General features: G+C 42.5%; 1 protein-coding gene and 1 long non-coding RNA gene across 15 annotated transcripts in view; one reads left to right on the top strand and one right to left on the bottom strand.

Moving 5' to 3' along the window:
- PROX1 (prospero homeobox 1) overlaps positions 1-21,774 on the bottom strand; it is a 105,807-nt gene extending 84,033 nt beyond the window's left edge. For 6 of the 14 annotated variants that reach the window (XM_085612912.1, XM_085612900.1, XM_085612903.1 and 3 more), the window contains exons 1-2: positions 13,752-13,886; positions 5,193-6,978 (exon numbers count right to left, since the gene is read on the bottom strand). In XM_085612912.1, the coding sequence (XP_085469038.1) occupies positions 5,193-6,911 (1,719 nt within the window). In that variant the 5' untranslated portion in view covers positions 6,912-6,978; positions 13,752-13,886. Of the gene's footprint in view, positions 1-5,192; positions 6,979-13,233; positions 13,339-13,751; positions 13,887-21,664 lie in introns of those variants that run through there. The other 8 variants (XM_085612897.1, XM_085612901.1, XM_085612902.1 and 5 more) reach the window with 3 other exon arrangements.
- LOC146821846 (uncharacterized) overlaps positions 14,070-27,036 on the top strand; it is a 55,719-nt gene continuing 42,752 nt past the window's right edge. The window contains exon 1 of the long non-coding RNA XR_014963202.1: positions 14,070-14,248. This is a non-coding gene — a long non-coding RNA (uncharacterized LOC146821846). The remainder of the gene's footprint in view (positions 14,249-27,036) is intronic.

The following is a 27,036-nucleotide window of genomic DNA, read 5'->3' as shown; positions in this document are numbered from 1 at the left end:
ACTCTGATTCAAATGAAACCCTCTGAAAACTCTCGAGTCCCAGTACACAGACCCCAAACCAGCTCTTATCTCTAAAACCCTGTCACTGCTTTGCAACACTTCCGTTTTATCGTCTGTTCTTGTTTTCTAAATGTAATTATGTTTTTTCCTATGTGAGAAGCATATGTATAACAAATGTAGAGGGCAATTAGTTCGGTTTAGATTGCAGCGAGAAACAAAAAAAAGTATAAAAAAATCAATGCCAGTATGTTAGGAATGTGTAGTATTACCCTAAATGGCAAAATCGTCCAGTCACAAATGTAAATGGCTATCTATAGCGTTGCCCTCTAGTGATTTCCCCCAGTGGAGCTCTCCAGCGTAAACAGGCAGAGTTTCATTTAGTTGTAGTAAAAAAGAAACAGAATGTCTTCGCATTAATGTTTAAAAGAACATTTACCATGGCTTCATTGAATAAATGTTTATCAAGCAATGATTTTGAGCTAATATTTATCATCTCGGCAGCGGGCCTACAGATGAAACCTTTACGCTCAAAAGGTCGGTTTCAAATCAAAAAGTAGGGCAGAAGATCTCCTCCAATCGCATTTTAATTAAATTCACAAAATCCCTTTCATCATGAAGGAAAAAAACTGCGATGAGTTAAAAAAAAAAAAGACAATACAAAAATGTGAAAAAATGGAGAAGGTGGTAAAAATAGCAGTATAGCAGTCTTGGAAGTTTACAACAGCTGAGTTCCATCTTTAATTGTGTCCCTCAGCTCTCCAAAATAATTTGCTTTGTGGCTGTAATGACAAAAGATTTCTGTGTATGGCTGAGCGGAGGTTAATCATGCATAGCAAGCAGCTGCACGAGGCCTGAAAACAGACCTCTGGGTGGAAGGGAGAACTCGATGCAGCTTGAATAAATCAGTACCTGTATCATTTTGTTTGCTCACTTGTAAACTAAAGGCAAGATACGCTGGCTGATAATGGGTCCCCTCTCCTGACCTTCCACTGAGGCAGATTTCAGGTTAGCTGCGCACTGCTGGCACATCCATGTCTTTGTCTTTCCCTGCAACTCCTGAATTCACTCCACTGCCGCACATTTGACGGCCGTTTCTCGTGTCTCGCATCTCACTTTATAGCAGCATTAAATACATGTCTGGGCAGGGTCAGAAAGGCATGCTAGGGTACACACAGGGGTACTCCCAAAGTACTTGTTTTCGCACTCTTACACACCTTTCGAAATGGCTCCAAAACAGCAAACATGAGAATAAAATGGGAATATTTGTATAAATGAGTATAAATAGAAGGGATGTGTCCTCTTGGAACTTTTACTACTAGTACTACTTTCCATACTCATAAAGGCTTTTGACAATCAGCACCATTGTTTCTACATAATTGTATCTGTCTATTTTATGAGCTTTATTGAGCACAACTCAGGGCCTGGCGATCACTCAAGTACTCTGTTTATGTTATGTTATGTTACCAGCATTTTTATGCCATTTGTTTGGTTACATGGTGCGTTTGGAGTCTGGCCACCATTTACGGTAAAGACATTCATGTTGACTGAAGTCAAGGTGGTCTGTTGTCACTTTGCTTACTCAGAGAAGAAGCGTCTGTTCAGTGTACTCATAGTATGCCGAATTATGAGCGAGGTATTTCTATTACAGCACGTATGTCAGAGTCCCTTGGCTGAGGTAAAATCGATATACTAAGCATGGAAATACTGACATGTAAATTGGTACGTAACAATGTATAGATAGCGTAGTTGAAAAAGGACACATCATGACATTTTTGCTAACACTGTGTTTCTAGTGCACTTGACAACCGCAGTTTAAACAATTTGGGTACTTAATACTTTAAATATTATTTGTCATTTAGTGATTTGCTAATTTAAGTTTGTGTCTGTTATTAGTGTGTTTAAGATGCAGTCAATAAATTGTAATAAAGAAAGTTTCAAAAAGTCTGTGTAATAGCCTACTAACAGAGACAAAGTATATGTAACGCCACATGCTGCGATGTCAAGGTGCTTTTACAGCTGACGTCTGGCACCTTGAAATCTGTTATGCTTGAAACTGTGTGCTGCATAAGCAATATGCACACTTCCTTTTGTTGCACTGCACAAAAGGTTGTAGATTTGCTGCGCCTAGCATTGTTCCTGGTCCTGTTCTAGAAAGAGCTACACCATCTTATTCAAAAGGCATTTTATGCACAAAGATCAGCCACCGTGCGCCTGTGTGAGGTACACGAGCGGTCCTCACACAGGCGCACGGTGGCTGATCTTTGTGCATAAAATGCCTTTTGAATAAGATGGTGTAGCTCTTTCTAGAACAGGACCAGGAACAATGCTAGGCGCAGCAAATCTACAACCTTTTGTGCAGTGCAACAAAAGGAAGTGTGCATATTGCTTATGCAGCACACAGTTTCAAGCATAACAGATTTCAAGGTGCCAGACGTCAGCTGTAAAAGCACCTTGTCTAGTCCTGTTTTTTCCTTGCAATCTGATACTTCTAGCTGCGCATGTGCAAAAAGTAAAGCAAAACTACAAGCAGCAAAACCCAAATGGATAAGAACACCACGAGAACAATTCACCTCGACATGGCACACCTTGGGGTAACTGACTGCATGTCCTAGGTGATTCCATGCCACCGGAAACTAAATGAATGCCCTGCACTGGAAACTACATCATGAATCTCCCACTAGCCAAACCTAAATCAGCGTCACTCATCGAAATGCATTGAAGGTTAACATAACAGGAGGATAAGCCTAGTTAGCTAGGCATACACACATCACCTAGAAAGTTTGATCCATTTCTAGTGAGTCACAAAAGAGACAGAAATACAAGAGAGTAAACTTCAATAGTCTTAGTTTCCCTGGCATACGTCTGTCAGTCACTAATACTACGAATGGAGACTGTCCGTAGAGTGAACAGTAGATCATCGTAGGCTTAGGACAAATATACAGTTCCTCAGTTCTTCTTCTGTTCCTCCACTGGGAAAACATGTTCTCAGTTGAAGGAATCTTTTTCCCTACATCTCCACATACCTACAAAAAATGGGTTGTTTGGAGTAGTTTTGCCAAACTCACTGCATCACTTACCCTTACTAGAAGTGGGTGCAATGTGTTAAGTGCATCAAGTGTGGGGAACGGCATTTGTCAATAATTGTAAATAGACACAGATAAGAATTGGGGGGTGTTGGCTACAACAGTAACACAAGCTCCCTTTTCACTTCTATGACCTCTACTCCTATACTTACAGTTTGACCAAAAAAGCAAGTGCTCTCTATGCTCACACACACCTGCAGATTCATTCTATTAATCTGGGTCTGTAATTTGTAGGACCAGATTAAGCTGTATAGTTAACTTTCAAAAACATAATCCAGAAGGTTTAATAAGTGGTCTCTGTTTACCTTTGTGCAATTCATTAAAGACTTATACAATTTTGAGCTTCACAAACTAAGCTTATTCTGTGTGTCTGTCCTATTCTAGTCTTAAGTGTGGATTACTCCTGAATATACAAGCCTGACTGATAAAGTATTACCTGTTTGTAGTTATGTCCGACTGTCAATCCAGGGCTAGCATTAAGAGGAAGACTTGTTTATGAACAGAAAAACATGTTTTGTGACCTACAAAATCTTTGTCCTGGTGTAAGCATGTCTTACTCCTGAAAATACATGAGTAAGTCACATCCAAGTCTGGAGTAAAATGCATCTACCCACAGTGCTTTATGACTCGGGCCAGGAAAATCAGGTGTAATTCCCAACTAAGACAAAACTACTACCTCTAAAAGCCTTCTGAATTGGGCCCTGGGTGTCAATATTGACTCTAATTTATTCTGATCCAGTTTCAACTGTAGCGCTTTCAAAGCTTTGGAAGGATAAGTGAGGGAACATTGTTGAGCCTGAGAATGAGGCACCAATACATCAGTTTCCTTTAGAAGAGTGAAGCACTTTTTCTTAGTATCATTGAGGATGAAAGGGCATTCGGTCTCCTTTCTATCCTATGACTGAGTAGATCCCTTTCAACACATTCCCAACTTAAAATGTAACAAGGACACTCTGTTTAGTACCTTGGAGAAGACAAGACGGCGGGATGCCTGACGGGAGTAACAGGCTCTGGTCGAACTGAATTTTTCTAGTACTTATTGTGAATATGTTCAACAAATGCAAATAAGTGAGAAAATTGGGATGGGCATCACAAAGCATATCTTTGAGCCCACTACAAACTTAAATTCTTGAAATGGACCCAAGGGGCCATGCGTGCAGCAAAGCAGATGAGTGAACCCCAGCAGAAGGTGACCACAGAAGGAGGGCCATGATAAAACTTATCAGTAACTTAATGAAGCTCTCTAGAGAAAGGGTGTCACGTGCACAAGATTAGCATCAAGGGTGTGCATTTCGAGGGGGGGGGGAGCATCTTGTGAAGTTAGTGATCTGGCTTAGTTTGCTGAAAGTCGAAAGTAACCTGTAGACTACATGTCTGAAAAGTAGCAGCAGAATAGATTCAGACTTGTATCTATTCTTGTTTGATAAAATGAGTAGCTTTAGTTTGACTCGCTACGACACCCATCATTAAAACGACAAAGGGTCAATACAAATCAATATTTGCCATAAGTCTTAGGGGACAGAAACTGGCGCACATGCCCACGGACATAACAGCTAACAGTAACAAGAAATGAAGAACTAACTGGAGACCAGGCACTTAGAATTGTAATATTAGGTACTGTGAACTAGGCACAGTAGGCCAGGAAAGGAGCAGATTAAATACCCTGCGTGTTCACATCTACCGCTGATAATCACTCGCGGTAATTGCTCACATGGAAAAAGCCCTGGATTGCATGCAGGAGAACAACTTGATTCGATATGGAATTAAAATTCTTAGAACGGTGGCCCATATTTCAAAACTGCAGGGGTGTTTTTCTATATGCCATGTCCTACAGTAGGAATGCTACACATCGGTCACGTGTCTCTTGTCCAGGTAGCTGTAGGACATAGACACAATACCCAACCTTGTGTACCTAAGGCATGCATCCACATGTGTATGATATGTCTGCTGCAAGAGGGCAAATCGAGAGCAACCAGAGCGAAGGTGGCTTTAATTGTCAAGATACATCTCAACCACACTTTGTGAAGAACCTGAAATTGTCAAAACACATAAATCAACAGATTAGTTTACTTTCTCGCAAATCTTTTAGAACATACTTAAAAAGGATATTGCATTGCCAGAATACGGTGATATTTCTGCCATATCTTGCATGTCACCGCACTCAGACTTTATGAGAGACAAGGAAAGACCTTCGTTTGTGCTGCCCGGGTGTGCTGGTGAGCAGGGGTGGTGATTCAAGTGATGAGAAGACATCTTGGTTCGTAAGCTGGCAGTCTCTCGGGTTAAGTCCAGTGATTCAGGGGAGGCTCTATCTTTGGCTGAAAAAGAGCCAGTGGGGACCCCCATTGGGTTCTGAAATGGGTATGCCATGAGGGGAAGTGGGAAAGGGTGGCGGAAAGAGGATGAGGCAAAGCTTGCAGCTGCTGAAAGTGGTGACTGATGGAGAGAAGGATGGTGGCTACCAGGAGGCGGGCCAGAGGCAGAATGTTCGGATGAGTTTTTACGGACTACTAAGGGCAGTGCTTCAGTTTGGTCAGCAGAGCTGGGCAGCTGCATGTTGCTGAAGGTGTCTAGAGGATTTGGAATGATTACGTCACCGAAACACTGTAGGCGCTGGTTGGCGGTGTGGAAGTTGTGGTTTTCCCCGTTCACTGCAAATCTAGCTTGGGGGATCTGAAGAGGTGGGAAGACCTGAGGAAGCTGGCGGGAGGGTTTGGATGAAAAAACCTTAACCACTGTGTCCACGACTTGTGACATGGCAGTGTTTAGCTCTTGTTTCAGTGTTTCGGCTAAGTGCTTGCCTTCTGGGTGGCAAGAGTTGTGTCCATGGTCTTTTTCTCTGTGACCTTCTCTTTTAGGCTTATTCTCAGCTGCTATTTCCTGTTCCCTAATCAGGGCCCGTGCCCGGTCAATGAACTGTCCAGGGTCTAAGTCAAACATTTCGTGGTCGGACCTCCCAACTGAGTCCGCTGCTCTGCCATCCATGATTTCGGAATGCATGCTGTCTTCGGACAGGTTACCATCGTTTTCAGAATCGGTGCTGTCATAGATTTGGTAGAACTTCTCCTGCAGCTGGCGCAGCTGTTTCTGCATGTCCTCCAGCTGCTGTTTCAGCTGTCTGCGCTCCTCGCGCTTCTGTTCTTTTCTAGCCGAAACCAGCTGCTGGAAACTCTGCTGCTGCTGTTGGGGCAGCTTTTGCTTGCGTTTATTTTCTCTGTAACTTTCTCGGGGACTTATGGACTGCGGGGCTCCCTCTCTCTCATTTTCATTGCCCCTCATTGACACATTCGGAGAATGGCTCATCCCTCGGATGATGTTCTCAACACGGGCACGCTTTGCTCTCAGGTGCTCATCACACAACCGTTCCATATCAAACTGGCTCATTGGGGGTCTGCCAAAAGGAGAAAGACACTCTTGGGGACTATCTCTCGAAGAGTTGCTGCACATGTCCTCCTGGTGGATTTCAGAGCCCGTACTGGAGAGACCACTGGCCTGGAAACTGGGCTCATTGCCACCATTTTTGTTCATGTTATTTTTCAACAGCTGGGAAATTATGGTTGCCCCTGGAAAAGGCATCATGGCATCTTCATATGAGTTTGCCCTCTTCAGCAGCTTGCGGAGCACGTTTGACTTCTCCCCATCTGCATGCTGCACCACGGAATACTCAACATCCTGCTCAGAACCTTGGGAATTCATGGCATTAAAAAACGTCGCTCTTGAATTTGCGAAAATTGCAGATGCGGTCCCTACAGTCCTTTTCACGCCGATGTCTACTCGTCTTCTCTTGGTCTGCCTGCTTAAGAGGGCTGTGCTGTCATGGTCAGGCATCACTGGACTGTTACTGTGCCATCTTCACAAGCCTGTCAGCTGGGCACAGCTCGAGAATCCTGGGACCCTGGCCAACAGAACAAAAGGACTGATGAATCATTTTCTTTAAATTTCTCCAAATTTCCTGACCTCAATCCTGAATCAAATGCAAAATGCAAAAGCCCTAGGATTTATGGCACATTACAATTATTACAATTTATTATGCACTCTACTTGAAATGAAACATTTTTGAATATTTCTGCTCCACTGGTTTATGAAGGATTAAAATTGGAGAAAAAAAATACAAAAACTGCTTAAGCACCAGTAATATGATTTCCTTGCACAAATGCTTAAAATGATACTGTTTATCTTCAGAGGAAACAGTAGATTATAAGAACACAGACAAGCGATTGATTAAATTTAGAGCACTGAGATGCATATTTCCAAAGAAGATGAAAGTAGTACTCTGTTTAAGATGTTCAGTTAAAACAAGAAGCTAGATCAGATTTGGATTAGTTTTCAATTTTCATTCGAAATGAAAGTAATTGGGTTCTAATGCCTCTGCGTGAATGGTGGAAAGGACTTTAAAGGTTACAGGGACAACTTTCACTTAATTGTCTGGGATTCTTTTCACTATGGGATGCAGAAAATGCCGCTGTTGTTGTTTAGCGTAAAATAAACAAAAGGCAGCTCCCTTACTGAAGGTACCTGAACAATGAGGCAGTGCTTTAAATGGACAGACATGCCTAATGGGTGGGTACCGGTACTCTCCCAGCCCTAATGGGCCACTCCCACAGGGTCAATGTTGTTTTATTCAAGGTGAAGACCCCAAAACAGGCTGTGAGCTCGCTGTTTGCCTACAAGAACCCCATTCTAGTAACCAAAATTGTAACATTTACAGAAGCTAGATTCTATGTGCTTCAAATGATGGAAAGGCCAATTCCATTTGGTACCCAAGGATAGTAGTGAATGCTGTAAAAGCTCAGGAATTGTACAGTAGGTATGGATGACCCCATCCCTGTATATGAGATCTCCATGATTTCCAGGAGCACTGCATGAAAATAGAAAAGAGACTTTTCATATAAATATTATAATTTGTGGCTTATTCAGTAGTAATGCTAAACAAGCAAAGCATGTGCCATACAACACCCGCTGTAGTATTTTTCTTAGGATTAAATGCATTGCAAAGTAGACTCTAGATGTTTTTATGCCGCGTTTATCCGATACTCAACATCGCGTTTGCTCAGCGGAGCACATCTTCACAATAACACGGTGAATTGCCAAAGGCGGCATGCAGATTCTTTGGAATGGCTCCCGTCTCTTTCGGTTCACCTGTAGAAATATCTACATGCGCCCAAGGACTGCATCTGTGACTACATTTTATTAGGTTAACTAGTCATGCAAAATGACACATTTTCAGCATGAAAAACTTTGTACAATCAAGCGTGTGCTTGCTATATGTCTATTGAGGAAAGGATGGGACCACAATACAAGTTAACTCTTATTTTCATGCTCAGTTACTGTTTGTTGACTTGAGACATTCTCAGATCTCGAGGAAGAAACCAACGCAGCTTCTGACATTCAGCAGGATTGCCCACATTTTTTAAAATGTTCAACTAAAAGCCAATGTGGAGCGATACTGACCAATAAAACATGCACCAAGGCACTTTTGATCAAGCAAGATTTGACCTGTATTTTTGGTGGGGTCGTTTTTGTCCATGAAAGCACAAGGAGTTTTTCAAGATTGTATTGGCATCGTGTGGTTGACATTCAAAAGCCTTACAGTAAAAAATGAAACTTCAGCAAATAAAGTTCATTACTTTTACACTATTGAAAAATAGGAACACAACGACTGATGAAGGAAAGAGCTCCTTCTAAAACATAAAATCACTGCTTGTACTATCTAAATGTATGTATTATGCTCTACATCCATATGCTATGAATCTATCGCTATTTCATTATGTGTTGTGTGTCTACATATGTGATATCTTCGTCGCTCTCTCTCGATATATATGTGTGTGTGTGGGTTTTCACTAGAAGGTAGATAAGATATATACGAAATATAAGAGAGACTGGCAGACAGACAGACAGACAAAAAAATAGGTAGATAGGTAGATAGGTAGATAGATAGGTAGATAGGTAGATAGAAAGGTAGATAGACAGGTAGACAGATAGATAGATAGATAGATAGATAGATAGATAGATAGATAGATAGATAGATAGATAGATAGATAGATAGATAGATAGATAGATAGATAGATAGATAGATAGATAGATAGATAGATAGATAGATAGATAGATACGAAGATATAAATGGTGTAAAGATTCCAGTTATATTTATTTCCATGGTGTTACCATGGACAGTGCACTATACTGCTTTAATGAAAGTCTTTGAAAGTTATTTTTTAACTATAAAACAGAGAGTTTGTGTAAGATTTGTTATACAATTTATGTTACAAAATATGACATTCATAGTTTGAACAAAGCTACAACACAACTGCAAAAAAGGGTGCAGAATAATATTTCACAGAACTGGGGATGTCCTCCCCAAACATTTTAATTTCCCTGCACATGAAGAGGGCAGTTTGTCTATATAATTCCCTTTTGAATGCTCGTGTTATTGCTGTAGCTGAGCACCATGCCGTTCCAATATTAAAGCACGAGCATGTAGTCTCCATACGCAAAGAGCCATATGGAATGGCCATGTCTGAACACCCAAGTAATTCCCAGGTGTGAGCACCAGTCATCTACAATTACAAGACAGATGACCTTCAAAGTGGTCGAAGACACTACTGACATATTGATAAATCCGATTTGGAATCCGAACTCTTTTAGACTGGTTTTGTATTTAAGACAAAAAATGAAAACGTCATTTTTATTCTTGCTTTTTTTAAATTACAGATGTGAGCATTATCTGTTGGTGAAGACCCCGAAAAGAGACCAAATAAGTGTTCGCATTTTTTAGGGTGTTGAAGTAATATAGTGCAAGTAAATGACTGTGTTTTAAAGTGTTTTTCTTCTTTGCAAGATGAGAAAGTGGTGATTTCACAAAACAACAAGACAGAGAAATGACATTCAAATTCCCTGCACATGTAACAAAAGTGAACTGCGGACTGCATGACAAGTCGGAAACCACCTTATTAAAAAATGAAGGAGTCTGGCACCCAACAAGTGTGCTTTGGGGACATGTATTTTGATGAAGCAAATTTCAACTTGATGTCAATTAAAAATACTATTTAACATTCAATGCCTTTAACAAAATGCATAAAGGACAGTTGAGCCCCAGGCGTCACAACGTTTTGCAAAAGGCTCAGCTGGTGTTAAGGAGCTGGCATTGAAAAGAGACTTATTTTGATTAGATTTGGAATATTCTTGGCAAAACTCAAATACACCAGATTGAGCCACAAGGGAAGAGACTGTTTGATACACTTGACTGCTACAGAAATGTATGTGGTTAGTTGGGGGTCTGCAGTTTTTCACTACCATACAATTCAAATATGAAGGGGGGGGTCGAAATGTATATGCAACCAAAGAATAAAATTAAAGTTTTTTTTAAATTTTAAGTGGGTCAAAAAAAAAAAGATCAGTTCAATGACCCCAATAGCTGTTGGCTACACTATTTAAGCTGTCGGTGGTACTCAGTCTACAAAGTCTGCAACAACTAGCACGCCGCACAGCTCATGAAGCGTGCGGGAATACATTAATTCAGGGCAGCAATGCTCAACAAGTAAGAGCAACTGGACAAAAAAAGCACTGTGTTTCAAACGCCAACCAAGGTCAGCCTCTTGTGCTAAAGAAATGGCCAGGAAGGACACAATTTCAGATTCTCGCGTTTGTAACTTATTTACAGCAGGTCCCCGCGCTTCTTGACATCTGCGTGCTTCATGCCATGACTTTAAGTGACCTTCTGGTTTGAGGTGTAGGGCAACACCCAGAGTCAGACAGCTTTCACCATTATTAGACAGACCTTCCTAGCGGGGTGGAAGCCCCATTGCAGATCTGTGATCGTCATATTACTTTTACACCTTGTACCATGAACCGAAGAACACAGATGCATGGCCTGAGGGTGGGAATACAGAGGATGCTGTCTAAGCCCTGCCAGATAAGGGGCTCTTGCAGAAAAAACATTGATTAACAAAAACCTTTGTGGCAGGTCTTAGTGCATGTGTTCTTCCTTCCACCCTCATCATCTGAGTCAAAAAAGTTGGAATCTAGCTCAGTATGTTTTTTTTAACTTTATGGATAGATGTTGCTTCTACTGCATGGATAGGGTTTGCCACTTAGAACCAGGTGGGCAGCATACAATGTATTTTCTTATGGTGTGACGCACCGGGTACATGGTCATGCATGATAGAAGATTCAGGTATTGGGGCACAATAATCTAACAATCCTTGTTGGTGTGAAAAACATTAATGTTGTGTCCGATCATCACACAAGTGTCAGATAGAGTTTCAATCGGTGTTTGAACTGGAACATATCTGTAACTCCATAGCACAGGTTTGTTTGTGATCCACTTGCTGTTTTTACAAGTTTCAGGGCATAACTGGACAAAAAATGTCATGCAGTGTATGGAACAGACACTTAGCACTTAGGTGGGCACTCAATCTGACATGAACCACCAGAATGACAAAAGTAGCATGCTCTCCTCGCCTACAGCCTACATGCCCTGTTTACCAACTGGTGACCGGTACCAAAGAGTCTTATACTAGGACTACCTTTCGGATCATGCCTAACACATTACAAGACTGCCACAGAGCTAACCTTTCAAACATTATCAGGGTCAGTGCATTAACACACAAGAGAAAGGAGACGGCACCTTTACTCTCTCAGCAAATGAGGAAATAGGCAAGACTTAGGTTCTATGTAGAGTACAAGCTCGCTTCCACATATGCTTTATAAGGTTACCGCAGAGAAACTCAGGATTGAGCACCACTCAAACAATATTGAATATGAAGACGTAATGCACCAAAGAACCGGTGCCAGGTGAACATCACCACTCCTAGACAAGACACAGACTGACAGCCAAGAGGCAACATTGGGAAGCCTACGCGCAGCAGGCATGCGCTTCCATACACTTGCGTCAAACTCCAAAATAGCCCACAAGCAAAATGTCCAGACAGTAGTTTGGAAGGACAGTGGAGCACAACATATTACTTCAAAACACATCTAAAGTGAAGTTTTAAAACTTCACACAAATACATGTTTTGGAGCTGTAGAAAAGACTCAGTCAGTTAACAGAAAAACAGCGACAAAACTAGAGCCCCAGACTTCAGTCATTAAAGTAACTGAGGCCTCAGACTGCTGTCGCTAATGAAACTATAAAGCTGAAGCCTCGTTACTTCAGTTATTAATACAAGTGGGAAAGCTGCGCAGCCCGCAGCCGCACTCTTCGGAGCGCTTAGAGCAATGCTAGTGTTTGAGGCCACTGAGGCTGGACGCTCCTCTCTCTACAGGGGCACTGCCTAGATCCGTACTTCTCTTAACACACAGGAACAGCCCAAAGTCAAGGCAGCAATAGACCACTCCACTGTAGCAATGAAGATGCACGCGGACAGGAACCGTGAACAGTGAATGAAAGCAACAATTGTAAGATTACAATAAAGACTTACGATTACTTTATTAAACTGTATGCAGTGCAAACAGCAGCACTCATCACCCCATGAGCGAGGAAGACTATCTGATGCCCAGAACTGGCGAACGACAGATTTTAAAGTTTGAGTCGCCTAGGCGGCCACTCCTTATCAAACTGTGTGTGCCATAAATGCATAAAATCCCCAACAACAGTCAATACCGTCTCACGAGCAGCCAAAGAAAGGGAGCTTGCACCTGGCTTTCTTGACACAACACACCTGCCTGGCAGTGCCCATGCGCACTTTGTCCTGACAGTACCTCTCCAGCGAGGTGGAGGACTGACAACCCACATTGTGGTTGCCTCAAAGTGCCATCATCGTGGTTGTCGCAGCGCCTTGTGCCAGTAGCCACCGCGTGCTGCACTCTCCAGGCTCCCAGGAGCGGTGACCACCTGCCATCTAATTGTGCTTCAAGCCCCTCCAAATATGCCAAGCTTTTCTAAGAGTCTAGGAAGAGCCCAACAAGTGAAAAGCATCGCACACTAGTGCATTCCTCCTCTCGACAGGACAGGCCACTGTTCCAAGGAAACCCCTTCACGCACCTTCATGTATGAGTGCAAACATACCCTCTCGCAATCACTCCACACGAGTAAACCCCATATATAAAACACAGCAAGAGCAAACCCAACCAGCTTCACAGCAGCCCCCTTGAACCTCGGCCCGTGCCCGCCACTGCTCGCTTCCACAACCCAGGAGGAGATAGATTTTTTTACCTTCCATATTTCAGCTGTCACCGTGATTGAAATGAAACTCGTGAAACCTCCCTGCCAGACTCGTTAGAAAAAAAGGGGGAAGTGGGCATGCAAATCGCAAGCAAATTGACGGGAGCGAAAAGAGAAGGCGGCCAACAATGAGCAGGACAAAGAGGATCCGAGGGCAAACACTGGGAGTTTAAAAGGGAGACGGGAGGCCAGGCGCACAGCGAAAGGCACATGACGGGGAGATACGGAGCGGGTTCCCGTTTCCAAAGAGGGCACGAACAAAGGCGACAGGCGGAGAAAAAACAATGCAAACGGGACACGACAAGCGCAAACCCCCGGCTTTCAGACACTTCACAAACTGCAGACGCGTCTGGGGTGCTTTCTTTCTGATTACTGTTTTTAATGTCATTCAGCCAAACATTTGCACTTCCACGAAACAATAATAACGTATAAGTCGTTGAGCGCATCCTCCTCCAAAGTAACACAAAAATACTGAAGAGAGAACAAACAGGTGCTGCGAAAATACTTACTCTGTGCGAAGCGCAGAAGTGGTCCAGTGTGCGGTGGAGGGCGCGGAAGAGGCGCCCGTGGGATGCGCTGGAAGGGGAGGGCGGCTGTGCGGCGTGCGTGCGGGCAGAGCGCGCTCGGTGCGCATGGGAGGCTGGGCTCCTCGGCGCCGCTCCCCTCTCGCTCCCGGGCTGTCACCGTGCTGCTCTCCGGCAGGCAGAGCTCAGCTGAGGCTCTGCGCTACAGCAAGATTTACTTTAAGACACGGCTGAAGGAAGCAGGAAGACTGCGCATCACATGCCGGCTGACGTAGGGCGGGAGGAGGCCAATCCGGAGAGGAGACCCTCCGGGATGCTCGGGAGATAGTGAACTTGGGAGAAAAAAAAAACACACGGGGAAATCAAAGAGCAAAGGAGGAGGAGGCTGGGCTGGGCAGGCTGTCAGCCTCGGACAGCAGAGGGGCTGTGGAGCTGCGCGCAAGGCAGAGTGCGAAGGGGGGACAGCGCCGGACGCACGCAAGGCAAGTCTGGGCTAGAGAGAAGGAGCGCAGCTTAAGTGACAAGTGACCCTGCGCCGAGGCGCGCCCAGCAGTGGGAGGGGAGGGCTCCTTCTGTGCAGGGAAAGAGCACCAGTCTGAGATATACACAACACTTTGAAAGTATAGTGTGGTCACAGCGGAGAGGGGGCGTAACAGATCCAGGCGCTAAACTTCAGTAAGGACTGTAGTACAATAAATGCAATCTAAGAATGAGAGTTTTTTCTACGTTAACACAGATGTAAGGAGTGGGGGTTAAGGGATGCGTTGGTTCTCAGATCGCTAAAGGCGCACGGGTTGTGTAGATTACTGCAGAATATGTGCTCTTGGAAGAGACCGGTGTGGTCTCTTACATGCACCACTCTTTCTGTGAGCCGGTCTCACAGGCGCGATATTATTACCAGCCACGCTTTACATCGCAAGCAATAAATGACAACGGAGCAGCAGAAACGGAGGGGCTGCAGATAGTAGAACACGTGCTTCTCAACCCGGCTCACTGTCCAGCACTGCAAAACACAACTGCGTGTGTAATGTACACTAGTGTAGTGCCGGCCGCGTGAGCGCTGGTTTCTAAACGCTGTGATGGGCAGCTGGCGGGAAAGAGAGCACACGAGGGAGATGGGCTCTGAATCGAGCATGGCTCTAGTGTCTCTGGGTGTGCCTTATTTTGTTTGAAAGAAGCCACGTTACAGAATTGTAAACATGTGTACGGTATTAAGAGGGAGCAGGGTGTAAAGGCACAAAAAACAGAGCACTCGATGAGCCAGCGCACTTTTAGAAAGGACTGACCTCTAGGCACACCCAGGCTCCACACAATTATACAGTTTTCATACAGCGTAAGTGAAGCACAGGAAGGCAAAAAGGGAATCGCCGAGGATAACACTGTTGATCAAGCGGGGATGCTGGCTTTAGAACCCCTTCATCATGGACTACACCTGCCATTTTAGTCTTTTAGCCACATGATCGCATCTCACCCGAATCATCAACTCATCAAAACTTTGAGGTCATTTTTTGTGCTAAGGATCGACCTTTCGAAAACCCAAGAATTGTACTCGGTGAGCTGTGCACGTAAGAGTAAAGTTAAATGTAACTTGATTGTATTTAGAATACATAATACATTCGCTGAAACCAGAGCAGAGGTCTATAATTAATGAAGAGCCGTATCTGAATCTGCTAAAACTCTCTCTATGATGGCAACATTAAGAATGATCAGCCCACCTCTTCAACAATCAATAGCAATTACAAAGCGCACTGAAGACAACTTTGTACGAGCAAGCACAAACCCACCGTGAAAACGTGAAACCCTCGCAGTGTCCCAGACAACTGTGCATTAGACTGACATTGTGGGCTGCCGGCTGTGCACTGTCTAATGTCGTAGCGACTCTGCCTGTATGCCGATTTTTCAGCTATATCAAAGCGCCTTGAAGCTGCCATGTGGAGCAGGTGACGCTCATAAGCAGTATTAGAAACTGCAGAAATAAGTGATACCCTTGCAGAAACTAGGTTCTCTGGCGAATGAAACGATCTGGCCAAAAATAGGACGACAAAACGGATATATTTTTTTCTCTAAAGCAAGGACACACACTGCTGCTTTCATAGTAGAACCCAATATTACTGTGATGCACAGATCACAGAAAAAAGAAAAGCGCTGCTAACTCTATGGCCTAGCATATATTGATATGGATGTTAAAAACCATATAAAGATGCCATCTTTCTGATCTATGTAAAAGTCGAGCACTTGAAACTGAAATTATACACTTACAGTGTTTATTGGTAAGGTATCTGAAACACAGGGAAAGAAAGTCATTTGCCCAGTATCACACAGTTGATTAAGTGCGGAAGCTCAAAGTAGAAGTCAGGATTTCTAGGTCTGCAGACATCAAAACAACCGACAAACCAGCCTGCCCCTTTGGAGTTTGGAGCTACAGCCACAGAAGAGTTCATTCATGGTCCATTTGATATCTCACAGGAGTGCAACCACCCTATTTGCAAATTGGCAGCAGTGAAAAATGGTGTTAATCTGAGTGCTAACAAAGCACATGCAACAACCAACCATCGTAAAATAAACACTACTTTCAAGTCAAGTCAGAAAGCTTTTATTCGGTTAGTATAAATACAACCATATAAGCTAAACACACATAATAATATACAATAAAACACTACTTTAACTTGCCCAATGCAGGCCTCTTATTTAACAGAAGTGAGGTTAGGGGAACAATGTTGGGGCTGTTGAATTTCTACCTACATGTTCATTAATTGCAACTGACATCAAATTAGATTACAGATGAGAATGTCTGAATAGTATATGAGGGACTGGTAAGGTTTCCAAATGTTGCATCCTATAGGTACTTGAATGCAAGTCATGGCCATCGAAACTTACATTTTATGCCCATGAATTCCCTGGTGAGCAGTGGAACGATCACACATTTAATGGCACTGTTGAAGTCTTTCCAGAAGGAACATTTGTAAGGTAAGGCCTGATTGCATGTGAAGTGAGGGCACTGCATTACTGTTCCGTGTGTCCATGTCTCGAGTCCGTTTTTGATGTAATGGTTTTTGGTACCTGAGTGTCTGGTTCATTCTTAGAAAAATTGATATGAAGTGACACAGGCTGTCCTTCTACACTTTAGGTGGGGTTGTGACCTGTGGGGCAAAAGGGATCCCTACATTCTCAAAAAGCTATCACTCATACCTGCTGTATCTGTGAGGAGGTATATTACTTACTGCAATCCTAGGAGCCCCCCATTTCACTTTGTAGGGGCCCTGCATTACTTGCTATCACTCCACTGGTACCAAGAACCTAGAGAGGAGCTCAACTGGAGTATTGTGCAGAACAGAAAACGCCAACTACATCTATGCAAATACTGAAGCTATAGGCTAGTTTCAATTACATTAGGGCTGACAAAAACACCGATTTTGGACAGCATATGGTTTAGGTTTTCACTAGAAAGAACATTTAAGGTGACCCTATTTACGGTATCGGTGAAAGACACCAGATCTAAAAACAGGGTCCTGGATTCTTTGCACACGGTCAGATTCCCTCAATGTTGAGTTGCTAGAGCAAACATTTTCTAGAGACAAGCACCCAGACGGATTACTTGTCGGTCTTCCTTGGTGGAGCCTCTATGCTCATGATCTATCAAAGCACCCCGGAGGGCACTAGAATTTAGGTTTGGCTTGGTGAAATATCTCCCAACCGTGGAATAAAATTAAGGTAACTACTTAGAGAGTAAATATATCGTAGTCAGCAAATGCATTTATTTCATTGTGAAGTTTGCCAAGAAGCTGCCTGAAATTACCAAATAAACAAAGAGTACAGCTCTTAAAGGGTCACAGGAGCAAAGAAAATGAAAAACATCAGTAAGTCACCTCATAACGGGGTGGGTCTTAATGCGTAAGTCGTCTAGCTTACCTGGTTGAGCAACCGCTACAGTGACCTACAGGTTATCAGCTACGATCCCAGCAAGGCCTACTCCGTATTTTTTTCTTCTGAGGTCAATAAGCTGTGTGTCCTCTAGTTTGATAATAACAACAATACTGTTGAGGCCTACAAAACCCCCCACTTAATAAGGGTGTTTTGTAAAATGACGCGATATCATTATTGTTAGCATATGCTCCGGAAGTACTATCCTGGAGGTTCTTCACAGCCGTCCATTTAGCTGTGACACAGTTTTACAAATATTCAAGAAAAATTGAAACTACAGAAGTCAGATATTCAAAAGAAATGTCCTTCATAAACCTAGGGTGCAATCACATGAAAGACAATGCTAGAGTAGAACAAACCAAGAGACAAATTAGTGGTACAGCAACAGAGAAGATCTTACTTGCGTCGTAGATACCGCTGACCACCACCAAAGAAACATATGCAATGATTTGGACAGAAGAGTAATTGACAAAGGACAGAAATGAAAAAAAAATGTGGCTCGTTCAATTTTACAAGACCTACTGGCAGCAGGAGATGGTGAGATGAAGTGAGAACTCGAGGTCATGCAAAACAATAATATTCTGAGTGAATTATTAAAAAACAGAATTACTAAATAGGAATATATTGTGAGTCCTTTTTGCACAATACACCGAATTCCACATAACAGTGAGCGCGCCGCTAACCTGACATGCTCACAAACGCAAAGAACATGAAGAGATATACCTTTATCAATAAGGATAAGTGTGGGCCTACAGTCTTAAAATGTGCAATTTCTTCTCCTAAAGAATTAAAAGGTCATATATAAGCACACCTACAAAATAATGCATGGTGATACAGAAGAAAGATGCTGCTGAGATATCAAAAGGCTGGAGTATCCCTTTTTATTAACTTTAAGCAACCGGAAATGGCTGAACCCCGACATCTTTTGAGAATTCACATCTAACCGCCCAGGAAAGAAAAGTTACCGGGAATCATTGCAAATAAGTTCACATGTAAGAATGTGGTATCATATATCGGACATGGTTACTCTTCCCAATGGGTTTTAAGAATGTTAATTTCACAGATTTAAATTTCGAGATCTTTTTTTGTAAAAAACAAGCTGATGTGAACAAATGTTTTAGTAAACAGGTTTAAGCTTTTCCAAGCTATGGTAACAAAGCAGTATTCGGTAGGGGTAATAAGAGGTGAAAAATGTTACTATTTGGACCAAGGATGATAATAAATCTACATTTTCACATTTGTTGCAAAATTGCAAAGTTCACAATCCGTGCGATTCCCACAGTGCAGCAGATCTACACTGACACACCAATGTTTACTGCCTTACAGGCTGCATTTTTCTATTGTATTACAGAGGAAAGCGGCTCGTCCTACCCTGACGAATGATACTAAATTAGATTTTAGATTTAACTCCTTGCATTCTGGGGAAACATATTTGTTTATAACTTTTACATATGAAAATCAGCAGAGCCTAAATCATATGCCTGTGAAGAATCGTGATTCCCCCCTCTTAACAATGGCAATAAATAGTATATGACATCCAGTGAATATGTGTGTGTTTGCAGGTGTGTGTATATATATGTATATATATATATATATATATATATATATATATATATATATATATATATATATATATGTATCTATCTATCTATCTATCTATCTATCTATCTATCTATATATATATATATATATATATATTTATAATAGTTAACGTGAAATTAGTGGTAGCATTGGTTATGTTAACAAGTGTTTGAAAATTATAGAAATTCACTTCAAAGAAACACAGTCAAAGTCTGGTTGTGAATTAGAACTAAAAACACCTTTGGATTTCACAAGTCCATAAGTCAAAGAACAGCCATGGAAACTTTAACTCAAAAAACAAATGCAACGCTGAGGACTTCACCCTTGATCCACTAACAAATGTTGTCAACAATCGTCGAGATGACATTTCAATATTGTAATACCCCCTTCACACTATGAAAGAAATGGCTATGAATGCAGTATTACCTAATGGCCTCAGCACGCATTGCTGTGTAATTGCATTGTGCTTTTAGGTGTTGTTACTAATTAGCATAAATATTGTGAGCTCGTAAGCGCTGCATCTGATTAAACAACGCACAATAGCTATGCTGTGCATAGTAGCATCATTGTGACAGAGACCCATATTTCACACGGTATGTGAACTTCTTTCCATACGCCATAGATTTTTGAAAAACATGGGTTTTACACTTCTGCAACTCTGGCAATAATAGCAACCAGAAATACGTCCGTGCGTGTGAGTGTCTACACGTGTGGGGTTATATCCTATTTATTGCTACTGGTGAACATATTTACAGAAGCACTGAGTGTAGCGAGCTATTTATTGCCATAGTTAAGTGTCAGTAAGTGTCAGTAGTAAATATGCAGATGCACTGATAGGTGAAGCCCCGAGTGTGGTGATGCCCACACCACCTTAAGGAGGGGTAATAAATAGGATGCCACCCTTGGGGAGCAGTGTATGGATTGTGCCATGCTGTTTTTATGTGTGTGTTATCTACACCTGTATTTAAGAAGAGCCAGCTCTCAAGTGCCCCTTGTGAGTCTGTTTTCTAATGAATAATAGTAACATTAGTTAGTAAATAAACACACAGGCAGCTATGTAGATAAATAGCAATGGATCTGTGAGACAGTAAGCTGAGATTACTCCCGTTGGCTGTAATGTACTATGGTAATAACATGGAATGTGACCTTTGCATTCACTGGATTCGTGCACGTGTAAATGCAGTCATTAATATTATTGTTTACGCTAACCGTTTACTGGGACCCCTCCAACCCCGCCCCCCTCCCCCCCCAACACACACACACACACACACACACACACACACACACACAGCCGAGGCGCCCTGTTCATAGACGGGAATCTGATGGGATAAAGTGCTTTGCTCCCAAGTTCGGTGGATCAAGGGGGGCGTCGATCAATACTGGCACGGACTTCACTGATGCCCACAAAGGTGCCACCTTATAACACTGTATACTTCTAACAGGAAAGAATACATTCAAATCCTTTCAAGCTCACGTTCCTAAAACGGAGAGCCTAGACACCTCTCTCCGATTTCCTCAAATGAGCATTCGCTTTTTATTTTAATAAACATAGAGGTGGTGGCAGGATGGCACAGAAGCCAGGTAATCCTCGCTGGCCTGCTGGTAAACCCGACGAGCAAAGGGCGTTGCCCAGTTGAAAGGCCGGATCGAAGCTGCGGGCGCTTTTGACTTCTAAATACGAGTTGACAGAGATGAACAATGAATAACTCGCTGGGTGAGGGCACGTGCGCACCGGGGAACCCGGATGAAGGGGTCGCGGGGAAAAGACGGGGGGCTCGCGGGGACGCTGAGAAGAGAAGAACGTGCACCGGATCCCCGAATGAAGACATCAATATGTGGCTGAGACGCGTGAATGACAAGCTGCGCGGAAGGGAAGGGGCGCGCGCCGGCACCCAGAATTGTTTGTGCGCAACTCTCGGATGTCATGCTACGTGCGCGCGAATACCGCCTTCCTGCACGTGCTCAACAAGTTGAAATAGTTGTACTTACAAGAGTACTATAAAAGGCGGCGTGTACAGTACAGCAGGTGGCAGTGATGAGCCCTTGAGAGGTCTTCAGTCGCACGGCCAATCAAAGTGATGAAGAGAAGGAAAATGTTGTCATCTTTCTGCCCACAATCCAGGGAAAGTAACTTTAATTGCCAGTACGAGTGTCAAGCAGCATCTCTGCAGGTGTAAAGCCCCTCCTTCGCCTTTCCTCTTCCGCATCACACATCAATCACCCACGGCGGCCAAACAACGTAAAATGCACGAGATGAGAAGCTTGGGGGGAAAGTGCACATATCTGATGAACAGGTTGGAACACAAAACAAACCGCAGTGGCAACACAACTATTACAAGCTCATCGTTAGAGTAAAACACGCTGAGTAACGCATGATACGCCGAATATGCACTGACCTGACACAGAAGGGACATCGCCGTCCTGAAGTGTCATCATTTAAAACACCTGACAACTTTTCCTGCTTTCCGACAGATGCTGCTCAGCGAGGAAGCAGCGTGCCTGTCCATGCTCCAGAGAGACAGTGCTGCGTACAGCCAGAGAGGTCACTCCTGCCTGACGCTGACAGCGACAGACTCAGAGGCAGGAGCCGCAACAGACCACAAAATAGGGGGACCAGATTATGAAAACCAAAAACCGAGACATTTCGCAAAAATGGAGGAAGGACTACCATTTGACATCACCCGAGCAGCGCAGAATGAATAACAGCACTCACCAACATAGAAACACAGAACAGGCACTAAGGAAATAGATAAACTGCTATTTTTAAACCCAGTATCATCCCTGTTAATTAAACTACTTTCTAATCACAGCTGCTAATTAGTCGTGCATTCGAACACATACAAAAGTGTCCCCGTTGTTTTCAGTCGACACTTTCTAAAAGCCGGTACATGAGCCAAATGTGACGAAAGCTGCTAGGACTGCAGGTGAAAAATCGGAAACGTCCCGGCAAACCAGGGACGCCCTATCACAAAAGCAACATTCTGACAAACAAAAAAACATTAGCAGGGAGAAACTACAACTGCTGGCCTTGACAGGCTAGATAGACCCTATAAATTATAAAGAGTGGTAAACACACATTCAAATATTTATTACGCCAGTGTAAAGGCCAAATTCCATGTTTTTTTACAGTAATAATGTTTAACTGACATGAGAGAACCCTGCCTTTTTCTCTCAGATTGACTGTTACAGTCAGTGTTTGAAATGGAACAATAGAAGTGCTGGTACTCTCCAATTAAAAGTATTACGTCACTCTTGAGAAGTGTCATACTCCTCCTCTCCCCAAAAAAGTGCCGGTACTTAGTACTGGACAGTACCGGCTCATTTACAGCACTGTTTACAGTGACTTTACAAGAGAAATAACTCTTCTAATAGCAACAATCCTATACACCCCTTTTATTCTGGGTCCAGTTAAATACCTTTGTTTATCAATACTACACAAGCCAAAGCTGTGCATAAACTACACTTGAAGATCTGTAGAAAGTAACATGTTATTTAATACCATTGCCGGAGGAGGGGAGGTGCAGCCAGTGATATATGATTCTAATTACAATTGTTGAGTTAGGGCATCATGACTCACTCTAGCCCTCTCCACTTGTGAATCGTGGCTGGTCCTCACACTCAACAACAATGGTGATAAATGACACATTACACTCAGTATATATATATCTATATGTGTGTATATATATATATATATATATATATATATTATCCACCAAATTGCCCTCGAGCTTAGGAGCGCACACAACAGGCAACACACCATCCGGTTTGTTATCAGGCATCTCACTCTCGTTATTCCGGGTTACTGATTAGACCTGACGCGTTTCAAGGATTTCCCTCTTTATCAAAGGTCATTATGCAAATTAGACACAGCGGAAGTTCTGCAGGCACATTTTAATTATTCTGCTAAGTGCATTTCGTTTTTAGTGCATGCTGGTACTTGTCGTCACCATTAAGAACAGTCATTCACCTTTGAGTAAGTCCCATGTGCATTGACCTGCACTGTAATTATATTCACCCTGAGTGGGCCCCAGACTTCAGAGAGCGAGTAATTCACCTTGTTGTCTGTGCTGCATATCACGCCCAAAACAGTTCCGAGCTTACAGCCTCCTCGAACTTCAAAGATGGTGCCGCTCCTCAGGGCCGGGCCGCCGTGTCCTATTTTATCCACCAAATTGCCCTCGAGCTTAGGAGCGCACACAACAGGCAACACACCATCCGGTTTGTTATCAGGCATCTCACTCTCGTTACTCCGGGTTACTGATTAGACCTGACGCGTTTCAAGGATTTCCCTCTTTATCAAAGGTCATTATGCAAATTAGGCACACCGGAAGTTCTGCAGGCACATTTTAATTATTCTGCTAAGTGCATTTCGTTTTTAGTGCATGCTGGTACTTGTCGTCACCATTAAGAACAGTCATTCACCTTTGAGTAAGGTGAATGACTGTTCTTAATGGTGAATAATTAAAATGTGCCTGCAGAACTTCCGGTGTGCCTAATTTGCATAATGACCTTTGATAAAGAGGGAAATCCTTGAAACGCGTCAGGTCTAATCAGTAACCCTGAGTAACGAGAGTGAGATGCCTGATAACAAACCGGATGGTGTGTTGCCTGTTGTGTGCGCTCCTCAGCTCGAGGGCAATTTGGTGGATAAAATAGGACACGGCGGCCCGGCCGTGAGGAGCGGCACCATCTTTGAAGTTCGAGGAGGCTGTAAGCTCGGAACTGTTTTGGGCGTGATATGCAGCACAGACAACAAGGTGAATTACTCACTCTCTGAAGTCTGGGGCCCACTCAGGGTGAATATAATTACAGTGCAGGTCAATGCACATGGGACTTACTCAAAGGTGAATGACTGTTCTTAATGGTGACGACAAGTACCAGCATGCACTAAAAACGAAATGCACTTAGCAGAATAATTAAAATGTGCCTGCAGAACTTCCGGTGTGCCTAATTTGCATAATGACCTTTGATAAAGAGGGAAATCCTTGAAACGCGTCAGGTCTAATCAGTAACCCGGAGTAACGAGAGTGAGATGCCTGATAACAAACCGGATGGTGTGTTGCCTGTTGTGTGCGCTCCTAAGCTCGAGGGCAATTTGGTGGATAAAATAGGACACGGCGGCCCGGCCGTGAGGAGCGGCACCATCTTTGAAGTTCGAGGAGGCTGTAAGCTCGGAACTGTTTTGGGCGTGATATGCAGCACAGACAACAAGGTGAATTACTCGCTCTCTGAAGTCTGGGGCCCACTCAGGGTGAATATAATTACAGTGCAGGTCAATGCACATGGGACTTACTCAAAGGTGAATGACTGTTCTTAATGGTGACGACAAGTACCAGCATGCACTAAAAACGAAATGCATTACATTTCACTCGTAAAAAACCAATGAAATTCCACGTTATAGTTAGATCAGGTAACTATAACTTGCGCGCCCACAATAAACTGCTGATGACGTCACATATTACATCACTCATGACATGGTCAGTGACATCACTCATCACATCAATGATGACATCTGAAATGACACATTGTGGATTGCGGTCGCGCAAGTTATAGTTACCTGATCTAACTATAACGTGGAATTTCATTGGTTTTTTACGAGTGAAATGTACAGCTAACTATAACATGTGTGAAACCTATGGTGTTTTAAGTGAATTTGCAAGGTTTTTAAAATGCTAATTCCTAACTATAACGTGTGTGAAACCTATGGTTTTTTCAGTGAATTTGTACGTTTTTTTAAATGCTAAGTTATGTATTTATTTTTTATTTTTTTTTCTGGTTTTTCACCGTGCGCACACCCTGCCAGTAGATAATATATATATATATATATATATATTATTCATTCGTTTCCCCGCAGGGCTGGGTTCTCGCGCACTCACGGAAGAAACAGATCGTCACCAGTTCATATCGTCAGGTTTCTTTCTTTATTTACAGCATGCCAGTTAGAAAAACTCTACGCGTTTCAGTCCCACCAGGGACCTTGTTCACGAGACTGATCTTGGCTACAAATTTTTTTGTTTGTTTTAAATCACCCCTACAATCGACAGTGACATCACTTCCTTTTCCGGAGCTAGGCATTCTGGTACATGAAGTCCAAACAAATTAAACCTAATAGATTATACTATTACAATTAAGTTAAACAAAGACTGGGAGTTGTTACCCTTAATAAGGAGGCAAAGTGATGATAACGATATGCACATAATGTGACAACCTTACTCAACAATGCATTAACGTTTCTGAGTTGCAATTCATTTTGCATTATATATGGCCCTCTGGTGGGTCATCTTTTTTGACCGAGGTGATACACTCATAGTTAAATTTAAACAATATGAGTCACAACTAGGTGTCGAATTTGCCCTCTGGTGGGCCCTCATTTTTCAGGCAATATATTCTGTCTAGATTTCCTCCCAGTCTATTTTTTTTTATTTTTTCCTTTGAGATTGATACTATTCTGCCCAGTGCTCCCGAGTCCACCCAAACTGTGATAAAATCAAAATTAAATTTAAAAAAAATAATAAAACAGCACAAATCGTTGACAGTTACAGAAAATGTCACTCATGATAAAAATTAATTCTGCAGTTTATAGATGGTAATGGAGTTCTTCGTCTTGATTTAGACCATCGGGGGTCAAAGTTCTGAAGTTTAGAATGTGCTTCGATTCTTTCTGCCTCATCACTCTTTCACGGTCTCCTCCTCTGGGATGTATTCCCACTGCTTCAATGGCATAGAATTTGAGATCTTTCCAGTTTCCTTTGTGTGCCCTCTCCATGTGTTTAGCCACCGCATTGCTCCTATCGGTGTTGATTGTGGCCCTTACGTGTTCCAAAATGCGTTTTTTCAATTCGCATTTAGTACTCCCCACATATTTCATTGAGCAGGGACATTCAATGATGTAGATTACAAATTGGGTCTTGCAGTTGATCAACTGTTGGATTTGCCACATGCGTTTGTTTGCCATAAGCACTTCCTTGGTATTTTGTGCGATTGCACAGACTTTGCAACATGTGCATTTAAAAAATCCTTTGGGTTTGAGCCAAGTGTCTTGTTTCTTAGGATTCCTGAAGTGACTGTGAACTAGTTGATCTCTTAGATTTTTTGCCCTTCTATACGTTATGTTTGGGTGATCCCCCATTATCGCAGCTGTAGTAGCATCCATGTGAAGGATATGCCAGTTTTTGCGAAGTATTTGCATCACTTTTGCATTTTCCGTGGAGTGAGTTGTTATGAACCTTATTTTGTTTTCTTCGTTTGTTTCTTTAGGTTTTTCTTTCAACAGGTCCTGCCTATTGATGGTCGTCATTTTTTGCAATGAGGTTTGAATATATATATATATATATATATATATATATATATATATATATATATATATATATATATATTCAGTGAAAAAAACCATAGGTTTCACACATGTTATAGTTAGCTGGACATTTTACTCGTAAAAAACCATTGAAATTGCCCCGTTATAGTTAGTTCAGCTAACTATAACTCGCGCGCCCGAAATGCACTGCTGATGACGTCACATATTACATCACTCATGACATGGTCAGTGACATCACTCATGACATCACTGATGACATCTCAAATGACATCACTGATGACATCATCCAGTGAATGTGTGTTTTTCTGAAAATTAAATATGTTTTATATATGTATATCTCAAGGTCGATGAAAGAATAAATGGGTATATTACTGTCTAAATGGATGATTTCTTATTGAAAAATTGATTGTGTAACTGACTGATTAAGTGTATCATAGTGAATACATGGCTTAG

This window comes from Triturus cristatus, chromosome 6 (genome assembly GCF_964204655.1).
Source record: "Triturus cristatus chromosome 6, aTriCri1.1, whole genome shotgun sequence".
NCBI lineage: Eukaryota > Metazoa > Chordata > Amphibia > Caudata > Salamandridae > Triturus > Triturus cristatus.
This window is presented reverse-complemented; position numbering and strand designations above follow the sequence as displayed.